Source organism: Ovis canadensis, chromosome 7 (assembly GCF_042477335.2).
Source record: "Ovis canadensis isolate MfBH-ARS-UI-01 breed Bighorn chromosome 7, ARS-UI_OviCan_v2, whole genome shotgun sequence".
Classification (NCBI taxonomy): Eukaryota; Metazoa; Chordata; class Mammalia; order Artiodactyla; family Bovidae; genus Ovis; species Ovis canadensis.
This window is the reverse complement of record NC_091251.1, coordinates 77,703,688-77,724,122: the sequence shown is the minus strand read 5'-3', so window position 1 is coordinate 77,724,122 and position 20,435 is coordinate 77,703,688. Positions and strand designations below refer to the sequence as shown.

The following is a 20,435-nucleotide window of genomic DNA, read 5'->3' as shown; positions in this document are numbered from 1 at the left end:
CTTCTCCAACACCACAGTTCAAAAGCATCAATTCTTCAGCGCTCAGCCTTCTTCACAGTCCAACTCTCACATCCATACATGACCACTGGAAAAACCATAGCCTTGACTAGACAGACCTTAGTAGGCAAAGTAATGTCTCTGCTTTTGAATATGCTGTCTAGGTTGATCATAACTTTTCTTCCAAGGAGTAAGCGTCTTTTAATTTCATGGCTGCAGTCACCATCTACAGTGATTCTGGAGCCCCCCAAAATAAAGTCTGACACTGTTTCCACTGTTTCCCCATCTATTTCCCATGAAGTGATGGGACCGGATGCCATGATCTTCATTTTCTGAATGTTGAGCTTTAAGTCAACTTTTTCACTCTCCTCTTTCACTTTCATCAAGAGGCTTTTTAGTTCCTCTTCACTTTCTGCCATAAGGGTGGTGTCATCTGCATATCTGAGGTTATTGATATTTTTCCTGGCAATCTTGATTCCAGCTTGTGTTTCTTCCAGTCCAGCATTTCTCATGATGTACTCTGCATAGAAGTTAAATAAGCAGGGTGACAACATACAGTCTTGATGGACTCCTTTTCCTATTTGGAACCAGTCTGTTGTTCCATGTCCAGTTCCAACTGTTGCTTCCTGACCTGCATACAGATTTCTCAAGAAGCAGGTCAGGTGGTCTGGTATTCCCATCTCTCTCAGCATTTTCCACAGTTTATTGTGATCCACACAGTCAAAGGCTTTGGCATAGTCAATAAAGCAGAAATAGATGTTTTTTCTTTTCTGGAACTCTCTTGCTTTTTCCATGATCCAGCAGATGTTGGCAATTTGATCTCTGGTTCCTCTGCCTTTTCTAAAGCCAGCTTAAACATCAGGAAGTTCACGGTTCACGTATTGCTGAAGCTTGGCTTGGAGAATTTTGAGCATTACTTTACTAGCATGTGAGATGAGTGCCATTGTGCGGTAGTTTGAGCATTCTTTGGCATTGCCTTTCTTTGGGATTGGAATGAAAACTGCCCTTTTCCAGTCCTGTGGCCACTGCTGAGTTTTCCAAATTTGCTGGCATATTGAGTGCATATATAATATTCCATGTTCCCATCAACCACTTTCAACAGTTGTCAGTAAAGGGACAGTCTTGTTCAATTAATATATACGTCCCCACTGGACTGTTCTGAAGCAAATCCTAGATGACATTTTTTTTTTTCTGTAATTTCTTCCAGCATATTTCCCTAAAAGATAAGGATTTTTTTTTTTTTGAGAAATATAACTCTGATTGGATTATCAACCTTAAAAGTTCACAGTAAGTCCTTTAATATATTAAAGTATCTTAGCCAACAGGACTCTTCACTACTAAGTATTAATACACATCTCTAAAATACTCTTACTTAGCCACAGTAGCACTACTGCAGACAAAAGTGTGTGTATTCTAGTTACTTAGTCATGTCCAACTCTGCGACCCATGGACTGTAGCCTGCCAGGCTCCTCTGTCCATGGGATTCTCCAGGCAAGAATACTGGAGCGGGTTGCCATTTCCTCCTCCAGGGGATTTTCCCAGCCCAGAGATTAAACCAGCATCTCTTGCGTCTCCTGCAGTGGCAGGTGGGTTTTTTTTTTTACCACTGTGCCACCTGGGAAGCCCAGACAAAAGTAACAGTAATTCCTAAATAGCATCTAATAACTAATCCATATTATATTTTCTCAGGGGTTTCAACTGTCTTGTGGTTGGTTTGTTTAAACCAGAATCCAAATAAGGCTTATACATTTGGTTGTTACATATCTTAAGTCTCTTATTTTAAAATAGTCTCCCCTGACAGCCACCTACCTGCCTACCCTAATGACATTCTGTTACTCAACTAACTAGGCCAGTTGTTCTATAGAGCTTCTCAGTTGCTGGATTTGCTCTCCATCCAGTCTTTGGATTTTTCTATATACTAGATTCGATCTAAAACTTCTTAAGTTTAAGGTTAAAAATAGATGGAGAAATATACCATGTTCATGGATCGGAAGAATCAATATAGTGAAAATGAGCATACTACCCAAAGCAATTTACAAATTCAATGCAATCCCTATCAAGCTATCAGCCACATTTTTCACAGAACTAGAACAAATAATTTCAAGATTTGTATGGAAATACAAAAAACCTCGAATAGCCAAAGCAATCTTGAGAAAGAAGAATGGAACTGGAAGAATCAACTTGCCTGACTTCAGGCTCTACTACAAAGCCACAGTCATCAAGACAGTATGGTACTGGCACAAAGACAGACATATAGATCAATGGAACAAAATAGAAAGCCCAGAGATAAATCCACACACATATGGACACCTTATCTTTGACAAAGGAGGCAAGAATATACAATGGAGTAAAGACAATCTCTTTAACAAGTGGTGCTGGGAAAACTGGTCAACCACTTGTAAAAGGATGAAACTAGATCACTTCCTAACACCGCACACAAAAATAAACTCAAAATGGATTAAAGATCTAAATGTAAGATCAGAAACTATAAAACTCCTAGAGGAGAACATAGGCAAAACACTCTCAGACATAAATCACAGCAGGATCCTCTATGATCCACCTCCCAGAATTCTGGAAATAAAAGCAAAAATAAACAAATGGGATCTAATTAAAATTAAAAGCTTCTGCACAACAAAGGAAAATATAAGCAAGGTGAAAAGACAGCCTTCTGAATGGGAGAAAATAATAGCAAATGAAGCAACTGACAAACAACTAATCTCAAAAATATACAAGCAACTTATGCAGCTCAATTCCAGGAAAATAAATGACCCAATCAAAAAATGGGCCAAAGAACTAAATAGACATTTCTCCAAAGAAGACATACGGATGGCTAACAAACACATGAAAAGATGCTCAACATCACTCATTATTAGAGAAATGCAAATCAAAACCACAATGAGGTACCACTTCACACCAGTCAGAATGGCTGCGATCCAAAAATCTGCAAGCAATAAATGCTGGAGAGGGTGTGGAGAAAAGGGAACCCTCCTACACTGTTGGTGGGAATGCAAACTAGTACAGCCACTATGGAGAACAGTGTGGAGATTCCTTAAAAAATTGCAAATAGAACTACCTTCTGACCCAGCAATCCCACTTCTGGGCATACACACCGAGGAAACCAGAATTGAAAGAGACACATGTACCCCAATGTTCATCACAGCACTGTTTATAATAGCCAGGACATGGAAACAACCTAGATGTCCATCAGCAGATGAATGGATAAGAAAGCTGTGGTACATATACACAATGGAGTATTACTCAGCCGTAAAAAAGAATTCATTTGAATCAGTTCTGATGAGATGGATGAAACTGGAGCTGATTATACAGAGTGAAGTAGGCCAGAAAGAAAAACACCAACACAGTATACTAACACATATATATGGAATTTAGGAAGATGGCAATGACGACCCTGTATGCAAGACAGGGAAAGAGACACAGATGTGTATAACAGACTTTTGGACTCAGAGGGAGAGGGAGAGGGTGGGATGATTTGGGAGAATGACATTCTAACATGTATACTATCATGTAAGGATTGAATCGCCAGTCTATGTCTGACGCAAGATGCAGCATGCTTGGGGCTGGTGCATGGGGATGACCCAGAGATATGTTATGGGGAGGGAGGTGGAAGGGGGGTTCATGTTTGGGAACGCATGTAAGAATTAAAGATTTTAAAATTTAAAAAATAAAAAACTAAAAAAAAAAAAAGAGAGAGAAAAAAAAAATAAAGATACCTCATTTTTGGAGGCCAAGAAAAAAAAAAACATATTTGAATAGAGTAGTTCATTGGGGTGCTGAGAACTCTGTCTTCCACCATATCAGGAGGCATATATGGTCTGGTAGTTCCACAATTAATGATGCTAGGCTGTGACAGCAGGGTTCAGGATTTTAAAAAATGAGGGAACGTGTGAGCTCATCACTACCTTTTAAGTGAGAAAGTTAGGCCTAGGAAGCTGTGACTTGTCCGGGAAGACATAGGGAGTTAGTGACTCGGCTGCGGCCAAACCCAGGGGCTTGACCCTGCACTGCGTCTCTCTCCACTCTATGCTTTTGCCTTCTGCTATGATCACCTCTGTGTCTATGTTCTTATTAGCTCTGTTTTTGAACATATTATTCAGTGATGATTGTCTAAAGTGGTCATGTAGATGATGGGATCTTAAGGAAGACTAAAAATTGTGCAAACAAATTAGAGCTCTGCATATAAGTATGTAAATCTCTATGATACTTCTGTATCTTGGTTCTATGGGGATGTTTCCACTCTAATTTTTCTTTGAAATACCCAGTGTCCAGGTGCTACATAATTTTTTCTTTCTGCTGACCAGGAAGGCAATGAGTTGGTATTCTCAGACTCCCAAAGCATAGCACCTATACTAGGACTAATGATTAATTAGTCAGTAAAATGACTAATTACTGATTATTCAAGTGTACAGTAAATACTACGTGAACAAATGCAACTAAGGCTGGCAGATTGTCATGCAAATGAATCAGTCATTTTATATTAGGTAAATTGATTGCCTATAAATGATCATTTATTAATCTTTTTGGAGAACTTGATGTCCTCTCATACTTAACATTTGACTGAAAGACAGGTAACATTTTCATACTAGATATTAACCAGTGCTCTTTTTTTTTTTTTAACCAGTGCTCTTTAAGATTATAGAAATGGCTTTGCTTTATAGTAGGCCCCACAAGAATTTAGGACTGAGGATTCTGGTTCATTCTGAGTCCCAACTGGTAACTGTGTCCTTTTTTCCCTGTCAGGAGGATGGTGTTCTCCAGCAGCTTAGAAATGGGGTTTCCCAGCATGACAAAGGGCATGGGTACCCTCTTTCTGTGCAACAGAGATCTGCAAGAGGGTGGGATTCAAGGTGGGATTCCATGATGTGTGGAATGGCAATATTTATAGTTACAGTTTCAGCCATTTAAAGGAGGCTTTCTTAACTACATTTTAATGTTGCTGTGGGATAATTTGCACTTCCCTGAGAAAGTCTCTCTCAACAGAGGAAGGCTTCTAAGAATTGTATCCAGAGTTTAACTTCACCAGGAAATACCACGACCATACTTCAAGCTTGTCATTTTATTAATAATCATTCTTATTTCCCTTTTATTTCATTTATGTAATTTTTAATTACTTATGCAAGTGCTTCATTTTCTGTCTCAAAGTACCTAGATGCTTTAGAAATATGTGTGCACTATGCTGAACTACATAGTAAGTTACTGTGTTGTTTCCTTTTATCACAGAGAAGTACTGTGTTTCACTTAGTTCATGATTTCTGTCTCTTCTCTGAAGGTCCATATCGGTTATCTTCCTAACAAGCAAGTTCTTGGCCTCAGCAAACTTGCTCGGTAAGTATGACTGTAGTGAATAAGAGGACAGGTTTATAGGACCTGTTCCTACATGGTGAGAATCTTATCAAGCTTTGTCTCTTGATCAATGTGGATCTCACTTGGGAGGCACATTCCAACTTACTTTATGGTCGCAGAGACATATATATAGACATATATATAGTCTGTCTAAGACAGACTTAGAGAGCCTGAAACACAGCTGCCCTTTTCTTTTCCCTCCCCTGTTGGCCTGCCTTCCTTCTCCACCTCCCACCTGCTCAGCCTTGAAGCCTTACCTCAAGCTTTTCTCGGCAGAGCCTTCCTGACTGGAGAGGCCCTGAGGGTAAGTTCAGCTCAGCTCCCATTCTTTAAGTGTGGTTTAGCTAAGAGGGGTGAGAGAGAAAACCTGGGCAGAGGTGTAACTACACTGCACTTTTGACTTTTAAACGAACCACCTTGGGCCTCAGCCTTGCTTTCCACTGTGCCTGGGTACCTCCATGCCTCTCTCTGGGTGCTGCAGGGCCAGTTGGTTCACTTCTGGTTCCTTTAACTCTTCAGATCCAAGACTGTGCCTTCCTTGACTTTTTCATTTTCTTTTTTCCCCCTCAGCTCTATCCTGAGATAATACTTACTCTCCTCTGTTTCTGTTTGTGCTACAATATTTTTTTTCTCTCTTTATCCCGCGGGTTCAGGCCTTTACTACCATTCTTAAGTTTTAGGAAAGAAGCGGTGATATACCAGCATGGTCGCCTGTGCTTAGCTAGAAGGGTTAGTGTTTATATATCTCTGATAGGAACAGTGAAATACTGGGGGCCAGACCTAAATATCCTTTTGTATGGTTTCCTTGTATTCCTAGGTGATGAGCAAATACTGGAAGGTGTGTGTATTGAAGGAGAGTTAAAATGAAGGAGTAGGTAATGAAATGTAGTAATTGACCTCCTCCTTCTAAAAATAAACCAAGCTAAGTTTGGATAACTTGACAGAGGTGAAAGTGACCATATCAACATTGAAATAAACATACCTTTATGACCAGTTGACTATCCTGTGGCTCTGATGTGTTCCTGCTTCTTCTCTACTTAGACGATCATGAAATGGCCCAAATCCTTTCCAGTTCTGTGTTGGACTCTGTAAACACCACTCCAGCAATCTGACACCTGCTCTCCACAGCTGTTCTTTTTACTTTGTTTTGACTTCCATGTTCTTACTTATTTCTTCTAGGGATTAAGGAGAAAGTAGGTAGAAGAGAGAAATTTAATTTCCCTAGTTTCTGACCTCATCCCTCAATCTCACAACCAGAAGGGGCTCCTTGGTACCATGAAAGGATGCTCTTAAATCATAACTATTTCTTTACTGCAGTCAGGCTCTTAAATACAAATATGCAAGCATGTTGATGTCTTTCAGTGATCCGTATCCAATGGCAGTGCCAAGGAGTGGCTGAAAAATAGCACTGGTGGTGGTGGTAGGGTAATTTACCTTATTATAATTTCTGTTAGCAACCTCCTCCCCAGTAACTTACTCCCAAATGATAAAGTTATATCAACTAAATATATGTCTTTATTACAATTGGTTATGCTTACTGTTTTATAATACATAGTCTAAGTAAGTTCAGTGGGCTTGCTGTGCAAACATAGTATAGGCCCAGTTCCCTGGTACCCACTTTTCCAGCAAGATTGCCAATCTTACATTTCATATAGAAATCCTGGCCCTGCTCCCACCTGTATTAGACTCTCTGTGTGTGAAAGGTGTAAAGTAGATAGTTTTTATACTATAAAAAGCCTGGCAGACGACACTAGGCTGTGGTCTTAATGTAAGCAGTCTTCTCTAGAAGACCTCACCATGTGTAGACCATGGGCAACACCTTATAAAAATGAGTGTGAGAGTGATCTAGTGAGGTCCTGGAAAGAGTGGTGACTTGAGGGTGGAAGAGAATAGCCTTTGGTTATTTCCTTTCCTAATGGGAGGAAAAGCTCTCCAATAATTAAGCTTTCATGAACAATACAAAGGAGTTAATTATTAGCATGGGGATTTGTTCTTACACGAATAGGATTAAAACGTAAGACACCAAAAAAGGAACCAAAGAACTGCGAACTGAGTGTATATTAGTTTCAGATATTTTGTAAAGATTTTAAATAAAGGATCTATTAAATAAAACAGAAGGCTAAGATATTATCCAACTGCTTATTCCTTATAAGAAGTTGGGAATATTTAGGGCATGAAAAGGAATAAAGCTGGATGTCTTAGAAAATTTCACCGCTCATTTTAATCTTGTATGTGAAGTTTGTTATATGCTTGCCTTCAAATGAATGACCTTTCATTTCCAGGGAAGTCAAATATCAAACAGTAAAGCTTTAAGTAACAAGAAAATGCCAGAAGCAAGTTGATCTGGTTTAACCCTGGTAGAATTCAAGAGTAAATTTAGTTTGAATAGAAATTCCTTCTGTTGCTGAAAATACGTTGAACGTGGTTTCGTTTTCTTGCTTTAGAATAATTGAGTGAACACAATTAGATCTTGAATATAGAATTGTAGTGCCTCACGTGGCTATGGTTCAGCTGCTGGGCAACTACTGTGAAAGGACACTGTGCCAGTTACCGTGGTTGCTAGAGAGAAGTATGACATGGCCACTACCCTCTAGGAGAGCCAGCAGGTGCCACAGGCTCGCCTGGTTAGCCCTGGGTGCAGAGGACCCACGATGGCTGTGGCCTGGCAGGCTGGAGGAGTCCTGGGGTGGAGGGCTGAGCAGAGTTCTGAACAGAAGAGAAGTGCCTCTAGGTATAGTTAATGAATAACCAAAGGCAAATCAGAGGGTAGGAGCAAGGCATATTCCAGTGGATGGGCAGCAGGTCGATTGATCCAAGAGGTTCAGACTGGGAGATAGTTAACAACCTTAGATTAGATTACAAAGGGAATGTTTTTATTTTCTCATTTTTCTCTTATAAAAGTAACATGCCGGTTAAACTTAAATACAAGTGAGTGAGTAAAGGGAAAACTTTTCTTTCCTATTTCCATTCCCCACTAGAGATCTTTCACTCTCCTGGAAGATTTCAATGCAAACGTGTGGCTTTGAAACTACTCGCTAAATAAGACAAAAGGGGATCATGCCCTACATTCACTACCACTTTAGAAAAAAAACTTAAAATTCCTTGAAATTCCTTGGACATCTTTTAGTCTAAAATGTCCAGTTCCTTTTAATGACCACATTGTATTTTTAAAAAATTAATTAATTACTTTTGGCAGAGCTGGGTCTGCACTTTAGCGAGGGAGGGCTACTCTCTAGTTGCGGTGAGCAGACTCAGTAATTGTGTCACAGGGCCTTAGTTGCTCCATAACGTGAAATTTTCCCAGACCAGGGATCAAACCCATGTTCCTTGCATTGGCAGGCAGATACTTAACCACTGGACCACCAGGGAAGTCCAGTATTTCTTTGATATAATTCACTTAACCAGCCTTTAAGCCTACAGCTTGAGACTTGTCAAAAATGGGGGGAAAAAACTGTTGGTGAATACATTTTTATCTATTTCCATACTTTAAGTCTGTAAGATTAGAATAAGATTACTGGGTTGAGAGTAGCTAAATTGTTTATATTACCAAATTGCTCTCCAGAAAAGATCCTACAGATCTGTACTCTGATAATAGGTTAGTGGCATGTGTTTCTCTACCGTTTTGGCAACACTGGCAAACACTGAAGAGTCTGAAGTCCAAACAAGATAAGTAAAAATTGGTACCTATTGTTTCAGTTTGCACTTAGAGTGAGGTTGAATTTGTTCAGAAACTTCCTAATCTTAGTTTTTGCTAATTTTTCAAGTAGGTTGTTTGTCTTTTTATTACTGGTTTATATGTGCTTTCTGAATATTAAAGCTGGGAATCATTTTCCAGGATTATCATTTGTCTTGTTTTCTACTGTCCTTTTTCACGAAGTTTAAAACTTGCATAGTCATAAATTCCTGTTTTGGGGGGTTATTTTTATGACTTTATTTTTATATGTAGATCTTTGCTATATGTATTTTGGGGTGAGGAGTGAGGAGGAATCCCTCTCTTGCTGTTGTATGCTCACTGACCTCCTACCACCCGCTTCCCTCACATCACCATGCCACCTGCTACCTGCTAAGTCACTTCAGTCTTGTCCGACTCTGTGCGACCCCATGCTGCTTGCTGGCTATTCTTACTGACACTCTTGGGACCTTGATGTTCCTCCTGGATTATGTTTTAAATTCCTAACTCCTGTCCTCACATCTCTTAGGATCCTTAGCTCCGCTCTCATGTGCTGCTAGGATGTTCTTTGTCAAGTGTGGGTTTGACAGCGCTTCCCCTTCATAGCTCTGTAGCCCTTAATAAAGTTCAAGCTTCTTACTTTAGTTAAGTCCCACCATGACCTGGCTCTATTTCTTGCTGTTCTTTTCCTTTTTTCTCTAGCCACACTTGAGAATTTGCAGCCCGGTATCAAGTCTAGCTTGTCAAGTCAAATTATATGAAGGCATCAGAAATACTTCTAAGATTTGCAAAGCTTAAATTATACCATCCAAGGGTTCTTCCTGTAAAAGTATCACCAGATTACTTTCCCAGTTGCCAGAGGAGGAAGAGGAGATAAAGTATAGTACAGAGTTATTATATATATTATTATACATATTATGTTGTAATACAGAGAGAAAGAGGGCCTAGCACAGATGTTATAAGACCAGTAAGTGTGTGCATGTTCAGTCATGTCTGACTCTTTTGCATCTCCGTGGTCTGGTAGCCTGCCAGGCTCTTCTGTCCATGGACTCTCTAGCAAGAATATTGGAGTGGGTTGCCTTTCCTTTCTCCAGGGGATCTTCCCAACCCAGGGATCAAGCTCGCATTTCCTGCATTGGTAGGTGTGTTTCTTTCCACTGAGCCACCTGGCTCATTGGATTAAATGTAGTATCCAACCCTGCTGCTGCTAAGCTGCTAAGTCACTTCAGTCATGTCTGACTCTGTGTGTCCCCACAGACGGCAGCCCACCAGGCTCCCCCGTCCCTGGGATTCTCCAGGCAAGAACACTGGAGTGGGTTGCCATTTCCTTCTCCAATGCATGAAAGTGAAAAGTGAAAGGGAAGTTGCTCAATCGTGTCCGGCTCTTCGCGACCCCATGGACCGCAGCCTACCAGGCTCCTCTGTCCATGGGATTTTCCAGGCAAGAGTACTGGAGTAGGGTGCCATTGCCTTCTCCGGTATCCAACCCTATCCCCCCTTTAAAAAAATAAAATGCTAATTAAAATTAAGGTAAAATTTGTCAGAGGGGATAAAGTGGGTCTTCTTATTTTGAGAAGGTTGTATAATAAAAGTGGTAATGAGGACTTCCCTGGTGGTCCAGTGGTTCAGACTCTGTGCTTCTAATGCAGGGGACATGGATTTGATCCTTAGTTGGGGAACTAGGATTCCACATGCTGTGTGGCTTGGCCAAAAAAGAAAAAAAAGAAAAATTAAAAGTAGTCATGAATCTTTATCAAATGGAAACAAAACGTTAACTGGCTCAAATGCATAGAGCAACTGACAAACCTTAAGGAGTAGGAACATTAATTACCTCCCAACCTTTGATATGGACAGAAGGATCTACTGGAGTGGGTAACCTTTCCCTTCTCCAGGGACTCGTCCCAACCCAGAGATCAAAGTCAGGTCTCCCACATTGCAGGCAGATTTTTTACCAGCTTAGCCACAGGGAAGCCCAAGAATCCTGGAGTGGGTAGCTTATTCCTTCTCCAAAGGATCTTCCTGACGTAGGAATCGAACTGGGGTCTCCTGCATTACAGGGAGATTCTTTACCAACTGAGCTATCAGGGAAGCCCTAAAAGATATACCATATCCTCTCAATAGATGTAGAAAAGCATTTGACAAAATTCCATGTCCATTCATGATAAAAACTCAGAGTACAAAGGCAATATACCTTATTGCTTTGTATAGTAAAGGCTATATATGAAGTAAAGGCTATGTATGACAAACCCGCAACTAGCATCTTACTCAATGGTGACAAGCTGAAAGCATGATCTATCATAATTGCTTATAAGTTTAATAATTTTATCTGGAGATGAGAGGTTATATAACCAAACATATTCTTTAAAATTTTCCTAAAAACTTACTCATAGATTAAAGACAAAGATGGATCGGAATAAGCCAAGCATTAGGAAACCTAGATAAGCTGGTAACCATTCAGTTCAGTCGCTCAGTCGTGTCCGACTCTTTGCGACCCCATGAATTGCAGCACGCCAGGCCTCCCTGTACATCACCAACTCCCGGAGTTCACTCAAACTAATGTCCATCAAGTCGGCGATGCCATCCAGCCATCTCATCCTCTGTCATCCCCTTCTCCTCCTGCCCCCAATCCCTCTCGGCATCAGGGTCTTTTCCAATGAGTCAACTCTTCTCATGAGGTGGCCAAACTACTGGAGTTTCAGCTTTAGCATTACTCCTTCCAAAGAATGCCCAGGACTAATCTCCTTTAGAATGGACTGGCTGGATCTCCTTGCAGTCCAAGGGATTCTCAAGAGTCTTCACCAACACCACAGTTCAAAAGCATCAATTCTTCGGCGCTCAGCTTTCTTCACAGTCCAACTCTCACATCCATACATGACCACAGGAAAAACCATAGTCTTGACTAGACAGACCTTAGTTGGCAAAGTAATGTCTCTGCTTTTGAATATGCTATCTAGGTTGGTCATAACTTTCCTTCCAAGGAGTAAGCATCTTTTAATTTCATGGCTGCAATCACCATCTGCAGTGATTTTGGAGCCCCAGAAAATAAAGTCTGACACTTTCCACTGTTTCCCCATCTATTTCCCCTGAAGTGATGGGACCAGATGCCATGATCTTAGTTTTCTGAATGTTGAGCTTTAAGCCAGTTTTTTCACTCTCCTCTTTCACTTTCATCAAGAGGCTTTTTAGTAACCATTAGGAAAAGTAAAATTAATATTGGAAGAGGGGTGGCTGAGAAGGGGCTAAACCTAGTTATTATAGTAGGCATTTTTTCAAGCTTTTGAGTAACCACTGACTTTCATGTTAGTAATTCAAGAGTGTGAAAACACCTAAAAAGCTGTATTAGATGAAGCGGCCTGTGCCTGATAACAAAGCCTGACAAAGCTGTTTAATTATAGACTAATCTCAATTATGAGTGTAGTCATAAAAATCCTAACTATCAAAAAACTTTTATCATCCAAGGAGCTTTACTTTAAGAATACAAAAGTAGTTTAGATTAAAATTGAAAACTGTTGATTCCTATAATATGGTAAACTAGATTGCAATGATGTCTTGGTACGGCATACTTATACTATATCTTGGTATAGCATATGATACAAGGTGTATCAACATTTCACTCATTGGGGGGAATATAAAGCAGGCATCTCTCATGGTGGTGAGTGGCCACAGGGTCCCACATTGCTCGTGGATGGCCACCTCAGGATTCCCCTAAAACTTTGCATTCCCCACCCACATTCCCTGATATCTCTGCATTCGTGGTAGTTTCCTTGGCCTTGGCTGGCTTGGCAGTTGTTGGGCTGCACCCCGCAGGCCTGCAAGCCTTGCGATTGCCCAGCCTCAAGACCGAAGAACAAGCCCTGAAACAACAACAGAGATATCAGCAGTTTGGTGCACAGGGGAGCCTTATGAGTTCAAAGCAAGGTCCTGGAACAACACCTCACTGTGCACAGCAGCCACCTTAGCTACTCGGAGAGAGTATAGCGGGAATTGATGTCAGGTTGGCTCATCAGTTACCAGGGAAACCAGCCACTGAGCGTTGGGCAAGCACAGAGGCAGTTACTGATTAAGCTCTGTAATTAAGAGAATTGGGTCATGTGAGAGAAGCAGGGCCTCATTGAGCAGACGTCCAGAAAGCAAGACTACAGCCATCTTGAATGGCCTGACAGTACACTAGATGATTATTTTTAATGCTGAGAAGACAGGGATTCAATATGTATTTCTTACTTGAAAAAGAATGAACTAGGAATAAGAAATTATAAATTGTGGGTATAAGACCCCTGTTTGCCACATACTCGCATACACACACAGTAGACGGTCAATGACAAATGACGCTCTTTCAGCATGGTAGCCACTGTCAGCCAGCCACAGGCAGGCACCGTGGGTGGCAGAGAAAGGTAAGAGGTGTTCCTGTTAGACTGGCGGCCCACCTGTGACTGCCTTCATTGGCTGTCACAAGTAATAAAGAAGCAAGTCGTCTGTTCTTGCTGAATGGCAGTTCTGTCTGAATGGCACAGTGGGGAAAAGGGCTGTAACACACCTTGTAGGTGAGCTGATCCTTAAATTGAGTCCAAATTCATGACTAAAAGGCCAAATTTTAGAGGAAAGATCCTTCACATGAATTTCGATCCTCAAATGTGTAATTCTGTGACTATCTCCATGTTTTACAGCCAGAAGAAAAGGTGTTGAAAGGGAATGGATCACTGGACAGACTGTTATAAGCTGAGATCAGGGGCTCCTATCGGGCGATTACTGTGTGCTTATGTATTATAAAGAGATGTCTGAAGAAGAAGTCCGTTTAACTCTAATCTGATTATCCTAATAGGTTTAGTTGGTACATAGGTGACGTTGGTCTGCTATTAATTAACAAATAGTCTTTATTTTTAGCTTGCGCTTTAAGCTCTGATTAAACGATATGATTAATTAGAACACTTGAGACGTGGTCTAAAATTGATGATTTGGGAGCTTGAAAATTACTCACCTCTAATTGTTGCTTTTCCTCAGTGAATGTTTACACTTCATTCTTTCTGTCTTTGCAGACTTAGGGAAGCACCTCTCTTCACTCTTCACAAGCACCACTCTTGTGGTTGGTGGTCTCCTTTAGACCTCCCTCTTCTCGTTTACTTGTATCCTTCTCCTCTAAGCATTTATCCACTGCCCACACCCTACAATTACTTCAATAAAGCAATTATTCTTTAGACTTATGGGGAAGGCTTCCAGTTTCACTTCAGTTTATAATTAAAACAATTCTTTCTTTTCTAGGATTGTAGAAATCTACAGTAGAAGATTACAAGGTAACTTTTAAAGTATTTTATTTACAGAAAATCATTTTTTATTAAGGGAAAAGTATTTTTTGTTCTTACTACAAGTGTAATATATATGTCTTATAAAAATTAAGGGGATTCCCTGGCGGTCTAATGGTTAGCACTCAGTGCTTTCACTGTGGTGACCCAGGTTCAGTCCCTAATCAGAGAACTAAGATTCCCTCAGGCCGCATGGCATGGCATGGCACACAATAAATAAATAAAAGAGTGGGGAAAAAAAAAACAAACACCTTGTTGGGAATATAAAACAGAAAGAGAAAGTCTACTATATTTCAGGCTTCCAGAAAAAATCGTTGTATTTGCAGATTCCACCTTCCCTAATGGCTCAGAGGGTAAAGAATCTGCCTGTAATGCAGGAGACCTGGGTTCAGTTCCTGGGTCGGGAAGATCCCCTGGAGAAGGAAATAGCAACCCACTCCAGTATTCTTGTCTGGAAAATCCCATGGACAGAGGAGCCTGATGAGCTACAGTCCATGGGGTTGTGGAGAGTTGGACAAGACTGAGTGACTAACACTTTCACTTTCATATTTTATTGTATATACCAACATTTAGAAAATCAACTTACTTTTTTTATGTATTTGAAAACAGTCTTCACCCTTTTTTCCCTTAGCAAATCTTAAACTTTTTTTTTTCACATGCACATAACCATGTCTTTTATTTTGCTGACTGTTCAGCATTCCATTGTAGAGCTGAGCTATGGCATGATTTAACCAATTCCTGCTCTGATATTTGGGGATTTTGTCAATTTTCAAATAAATGCAGTGCTGCAGTGAACACTTAGGTTTTCAAAGATATTGTTTATTCAGCACAGGAATATTTAGGTTAAATCACTGGTTGTCAACGTGGCTCTAAGAGCAATATAATAATTGGATTATAGCCCCTTTGTTAATCCTGTTGCAAGCTGTGTATTCATTTATTTTGCTCTCCGTACGTGGGGTGCTGGTTGTCAGGATTCTGTCGGTCTTTGTGCGCACGTAAGAGACAGTCGCCATTCTAATCTGCGCCCTCCAGTGGCGCTGGCGGGCCAGGGCTTCCTCAGTTCCCTTTGGCGCCTGTACTGCATGCGAGGGAAGTGAACAGGGGTGTCCTGGGGCCTGGGCAGCAGAGCAAGCACATTGGTGAAAGGTGGTGGCTCTTCAGCCTCACCAAAGTCTTGCTTTTAAGATTTCAAATATTCTAGAAACAGCAAAAGCTTCCAGCTGTCTGTTCGGGTCAGACTCACTGAGCTCCTTGTCACATCCGCAGTTCAGGAGCGCCTTACGAAACAAATTGCCGTAGCAATCACAGAGGCCTTGCGACCTGCTGGAGTGGGGGTCGTGGTTGAAGCAACGTAAGTCTGTTTGGATTTAATAATATCATAGTGGTTTTGGGGGTTGGGGGTGTAGGGAGTCATAGGCTTAGGTGTAGTGAATGAACACAACAGTAGCAGCTAATGATTTCTTTAGCTCTTTGATTCTTTGAGCAGAGTTTTCCAAATATGTTGTCACACATTTAAAAAATAAAGAGTTGTACCTAAAAACAGGTAAAAAGAGCAACTGAAGACACTTCCTTACGTTCGAATGAATTTTGAGGATTATGTACATCTCGTGGGCAGTTTTCACCCATTCTTTGTGCACTGCTGGCTAACTTCACCCCCCTTGGTCACCGTTCTGTGGATCCCGCTTGGTGAGACCAGTGTGCCTCAGTACTTCTCTGAACACCTAGGCTAGCTAAGTGCTGACTTGGTCCTGAAGATGGATCAAGTGAGAACTCTGAATTTCTTTTTCTCTAGAAGTTGTGTATCTCTGTAGACCTTTGTATTAGTTTCACCCAGGAAGAAAAGTCCACTTTTCCTCCTCTGACTGGTTGCCTTAAGGACCTAACCATTGATAACAATAAAAGCTATAAGGCTTAGGAACTTAAAAAAAAGTTTTAGAACAAATTTATCTAAGAAGTGACATTTTGACATACTTGATAACTGTGATTTAATCTTTTGGGCTGCTTTTATTTAAAAACCAAACCAGCAACTGTCTACTCCATGAGACTACCTTTGTTGCCTTGTTTCATAGACACATGTGTATGGTAATGCGAGGAGTGCAGAAAATGAACAGCAGAACCGTGACCAGCACGATGCTGGGGGTGTTCCGGGAGGACCCGAAGACCCGGGAAGAGTTTCTGACCCTCATCAAGAGCTGAGCCTCAGCTTGTACCACATGGTTTACAGATCGTGCAGCTAGAAGCATTGTTTTGTCTGGTCTTAATTGTTTGTACATTCCACTTCCAGTTGTTACAGATGTGAACTCTCATCTTTGTCATTAATTGTATTTAATAATTATTTATAGCAAGTCAAATAAAAGTAATTAATTAAGGGGTGAGCCCTGTATTTTCTTCTTGCCACCTTTTAGTGGCAACATCCAAGAAAACTGCCAATAGTATAAGTTGTGACCCCATGGACTATAGCCCACCAGGCTTCTCTGTCCCTGGAATTCTCCAGGCAAGAATACTGGATTGGGTAGCCATTCCCTTCTCCAGGATAGTATAAGTTACTTGTATAAAACCACTGCCTTTCAGGTAACCTGAGGGTGCTAGGAAGGGAGAAGGATTCATATGTTTTGTTCAGAGTATGGTAATTTGATTCAGAAGCATAGGAATGTTGGGAATGGGAGAAAATTATGGTCAATATGTTTATTCCCTCTCCAAACAAAAATGGTGTCGTGCTTGAAATAATTTATATACACTGTGCAGCATTGCTCTGCAAATTCAAAATCCAAAAGGCTCCATTTTATCATGATTATTTAACCACCAATGATAGTTTATTTTTTATATATTTTTAAAACTATCCAGTTGTAACATATGTCACCAAGGGAAGGTAGTGGAATATCTAGGTATTTTAATTTCACTATGAGTTAAAAAGGCAATTTCTACCTTCTATTCTTTTTAAAATTCAAGTACAGGAAATTAGTTCCTGGAGTTGTTTACGAGTATATTCTCATGTCAATATACAGGGATTTAGACATTTAACTCTCTGTGCCTTGAGGAGAATATCACACCATTTAGAGTGTAGATACCTTTGCCTTTTTTTTTAAGCCATTATTTTATAAGACTTAGTCCTGACGTTGAAAATAACTAGTTATCACAGTTCTACCTTTTCATTTTTCTTGGGAGCTTACTCTGTGAGTTCCTTGTAGATGCCTCAAAAAAAAATTTTTTTAACCTGTCAAATATTTTTCTAAGTATTTACAAAAACTTTTAAAAGTGTCCATCATTTTCAGGTTTGCAGAACCATAGCTTCCGTGAACGTGAGAGAATGTAGATTGCACTGTGAACTGTTTTGAGCTCTGTCCCATGTCTAATGAAAGCGATTTTGTCGGTGTCTGTGAAAATGCACCATCGTTTTCTGGAATGAGTGTAAAATACTGGAAACTGGTATACTAGTTTCCCGTGTGGCCCAAGTGGATCTTATCTTTGGTGTGACTGTTCAAGTGGGATAGGTCTTTCAGTCCAGGAAGCTGCTGCCTTATTAATGATTATCTTAAAATTTCCTCCACTGGGGCAGTGTGGGCCAAATCGAAACAAACAACAACAACTAAAAACCCCAACTCTCTGCAAAAACAAACACGGTTATTCCATGGAGAAGTCTCTGACATGGAGAAGGCTGACACTGTGCTCTTCAAATTTATCCTGTTACCTTAACAAGGATTAACTACATGCTTGCTGCAACTCTGGCAGTTCTGTCTCTGCCACTCTGATGCTATTTGGCTTATGCAAGGGCAAGATGGCAGAGGTGGTTGTTTTTTTTTTTTTTAATTTTAACTCTTCCCTACTTCTAGTTCCTTTATTTTTTCTATATTTGGAGTTTCTAAAGTAGTTTGGTGGTTGATTCTGAGTTCCTTTTAAAATCTAACCTGATATAGACATTATCCTGCTTAACATTTAGACAGAGATAGAATTAACATTCATCTCATGCTTAATATTTTAAGGTTTTTAGAGCTGTGACTTGGAGGACCAAATAAATTGTTAGCTGTTAATTCATCTTCCTGAAATCAATTGTATTCCTTTTTAACTCTTTATTTTAAGATTCCCTAGAAGTATTCTCATAAAAGTTTAAAATATCCATGGTATCAGTCTAGAGAATTGGTAAATGCAGAGTAACTACCTTGTCTGTTTTACTCTGGTAAGTTATTCAAAATTACCTTTTCATATCCGTGGCCTTGAGTTCATTTTGGGAGTTTCTAAGAATTTGATGCATTTAAATACACTGTTCAATTTAATCGTTCAACTTTTATGTATGGTGTATATTGTTCCTGAAGTTGGTTTTATTTAAATTATTAAACTGTTATGACTTTGTTCTTGTGAAAATAGTTTCTTTTTGAACCACTCAATTATTTTTATTGCATTCTGTTTTAGCAAAGATACCCTTCATAATGGCTTCTCTCAGCCACCAAGCTACTAGACTATAAATCCCAGAACATAAATTTACCCCTGGCTGGCTGCCTCCCTTTGGGTATTACTTTCCTCACATTCCTCCAGTAATGGGAAGGGGAGATCTTGGGTAAGAGTAAGGAATCTGAATGGCCCTCATGTCCCTGTTCTAAGCCTAACTTTGGGTAACTGCAGCTCCTGAGAACTGGCACTGCTTTCTGTGTGGGAGCAGCTGAGGAGGGAAGAGCTGGCTGGGGCAGGGAACTGGGCAGTGTGGGGAGTAGAAGGGTTTCTCTTTCATAGGGAAGAGCCTGCCTGGAAGCTTCCAAGTAGGAGGAGAAGTTTTGCTGCCTCTTTTCTGTCCATGCCTGGTGACCTCATCAATCCATCTCTTGGGCAGTCTTCCCATTCCCCATTCCAACTAGGCAGAGGCCCCAGCCCTCACTGATTGTCAGCCTGTCCAGGTGCTGGGGCCACTGTAGTGTCCTGCTTCTCCTTGAAGGATCTGATAGCCTATAGATAGTGAACCTAATCACCTAAGCTGCTGCTGCTGCTAAGTTGCTTCAGTCATGTCCAACTCTGTGCGACCTCATAGACAGCAGCCCACTGGGCTCCTCTGTCTCTGGGATTCTCCAGGCAAGAATAACGGAGTGGGTTGACATTTCCTTCTCCAATGCATGAAAGTGAAAAGTGAAAGGGAAGTTGCTCAGTCGTGCCCAACTCTTAGCGACCCCACGGACTGCAGCCTACCAGGCTCCTCCATCCATGGGATTTTCCAGACAAGAGTACTAGAGTGGGGTGCCATTGCCTTCTCCTGAAATGGACTAGAGACCAGATATTATAAAACTCCTAGAGGAAAATATAGGCAGAATACTTTCTGACACAAATTGCAGCAATAGTTGTTTGGATCCATCTTCTAGAGTAATAGAAATAAAAGTATAAATGAATAAATGGGATGTAGTTAAGCTTTTACACAGCAAAGGAAGCCATAAACAACATGAAAAGACAACCTATGGAATGAGAGAAAATATTTGCAAACCATGTGACTGAAAACGGATTAATTTCCAAAATATCCAAGCACCAAATACACCAAATATATATATGGAAAAAAAAAAAAGCAAAAAATAGGCAGAAGACCTGAATAAACATTTTTCTAAAAGACATACAGTTGACCAACAGGCATATGAAAAAATGCTCAGTATCGCTAATTACTAGAAAAATGCAGATCAACACTACAATACTGTAGCACCTAACACCAATCAAAATGGCTATCATCAAAAAGTCTACAAGTAATAAATGCTAGAGATGGTGTGGAGAAAAAGGAACCCTTGTACATTGTTAGTGGGAATGTAAATTGGTGCAGCCACTATGGAGAACAATATGGAAGTTCCTCAAAAAACTAAAAATAGAGTTACCATGTAATCCAGCAATCACACTCCCATATACCTTCTGCCCTACTCATGTGCAGCTTCCCCTCATCAACATCTCCAGCCACAGCGGTACCTTTGTTACAACTGATGAACCTGCACCAATACATCATAGTCTCTCAAAGTCCATTGTTTACATTAGGTTTCGCTCGTGGTGGTGTACATTCTATGGGTTTAGACAAATGTATAATAATATGTTCAGTTCAGTTCAGTCACTGTCCGACTCTTTGCGACCCCATGAATCGCAGCACGCCAGGCCTC

At 40.5% G+C, this 20,435-nt stretch overlaps 1 protein-coding gene across 1 annotated transcript in view; it reads left to right on the top strand.

Annotated features, from left to right (window-relative positions):
- The window catches only part of GCH1 (GTP cyclohydrolase 1), a 59,573-nt gene extending 40,889 nt beyond the window's left edge, over nt 1-18,684 (top strand). The window contains exons 3-6 of the mRNA XM_069596668.1: nt 5,285-5,340; nt 14,285-14,316; nt 15,592-15,676; nt 16,395-18,684. Coding sequence (XP_069452769.1) covers nt 5,285-5,340; nt 14,285-14,316; nt 15,592-15,676; nt 16,395-16,521 — 300 coding nt within the window. The 3' untranslated portion in view covers nt 16,522-18,684. The remainder of the gene's footprint in view (nt 1-5,284; nt 5,341-14,284; nt 14,317-15,591; nt 15,677-16,394) is intronic.
- Nucleotides 18,685-20,435: the final 1,751 nt, after the last annotated feature.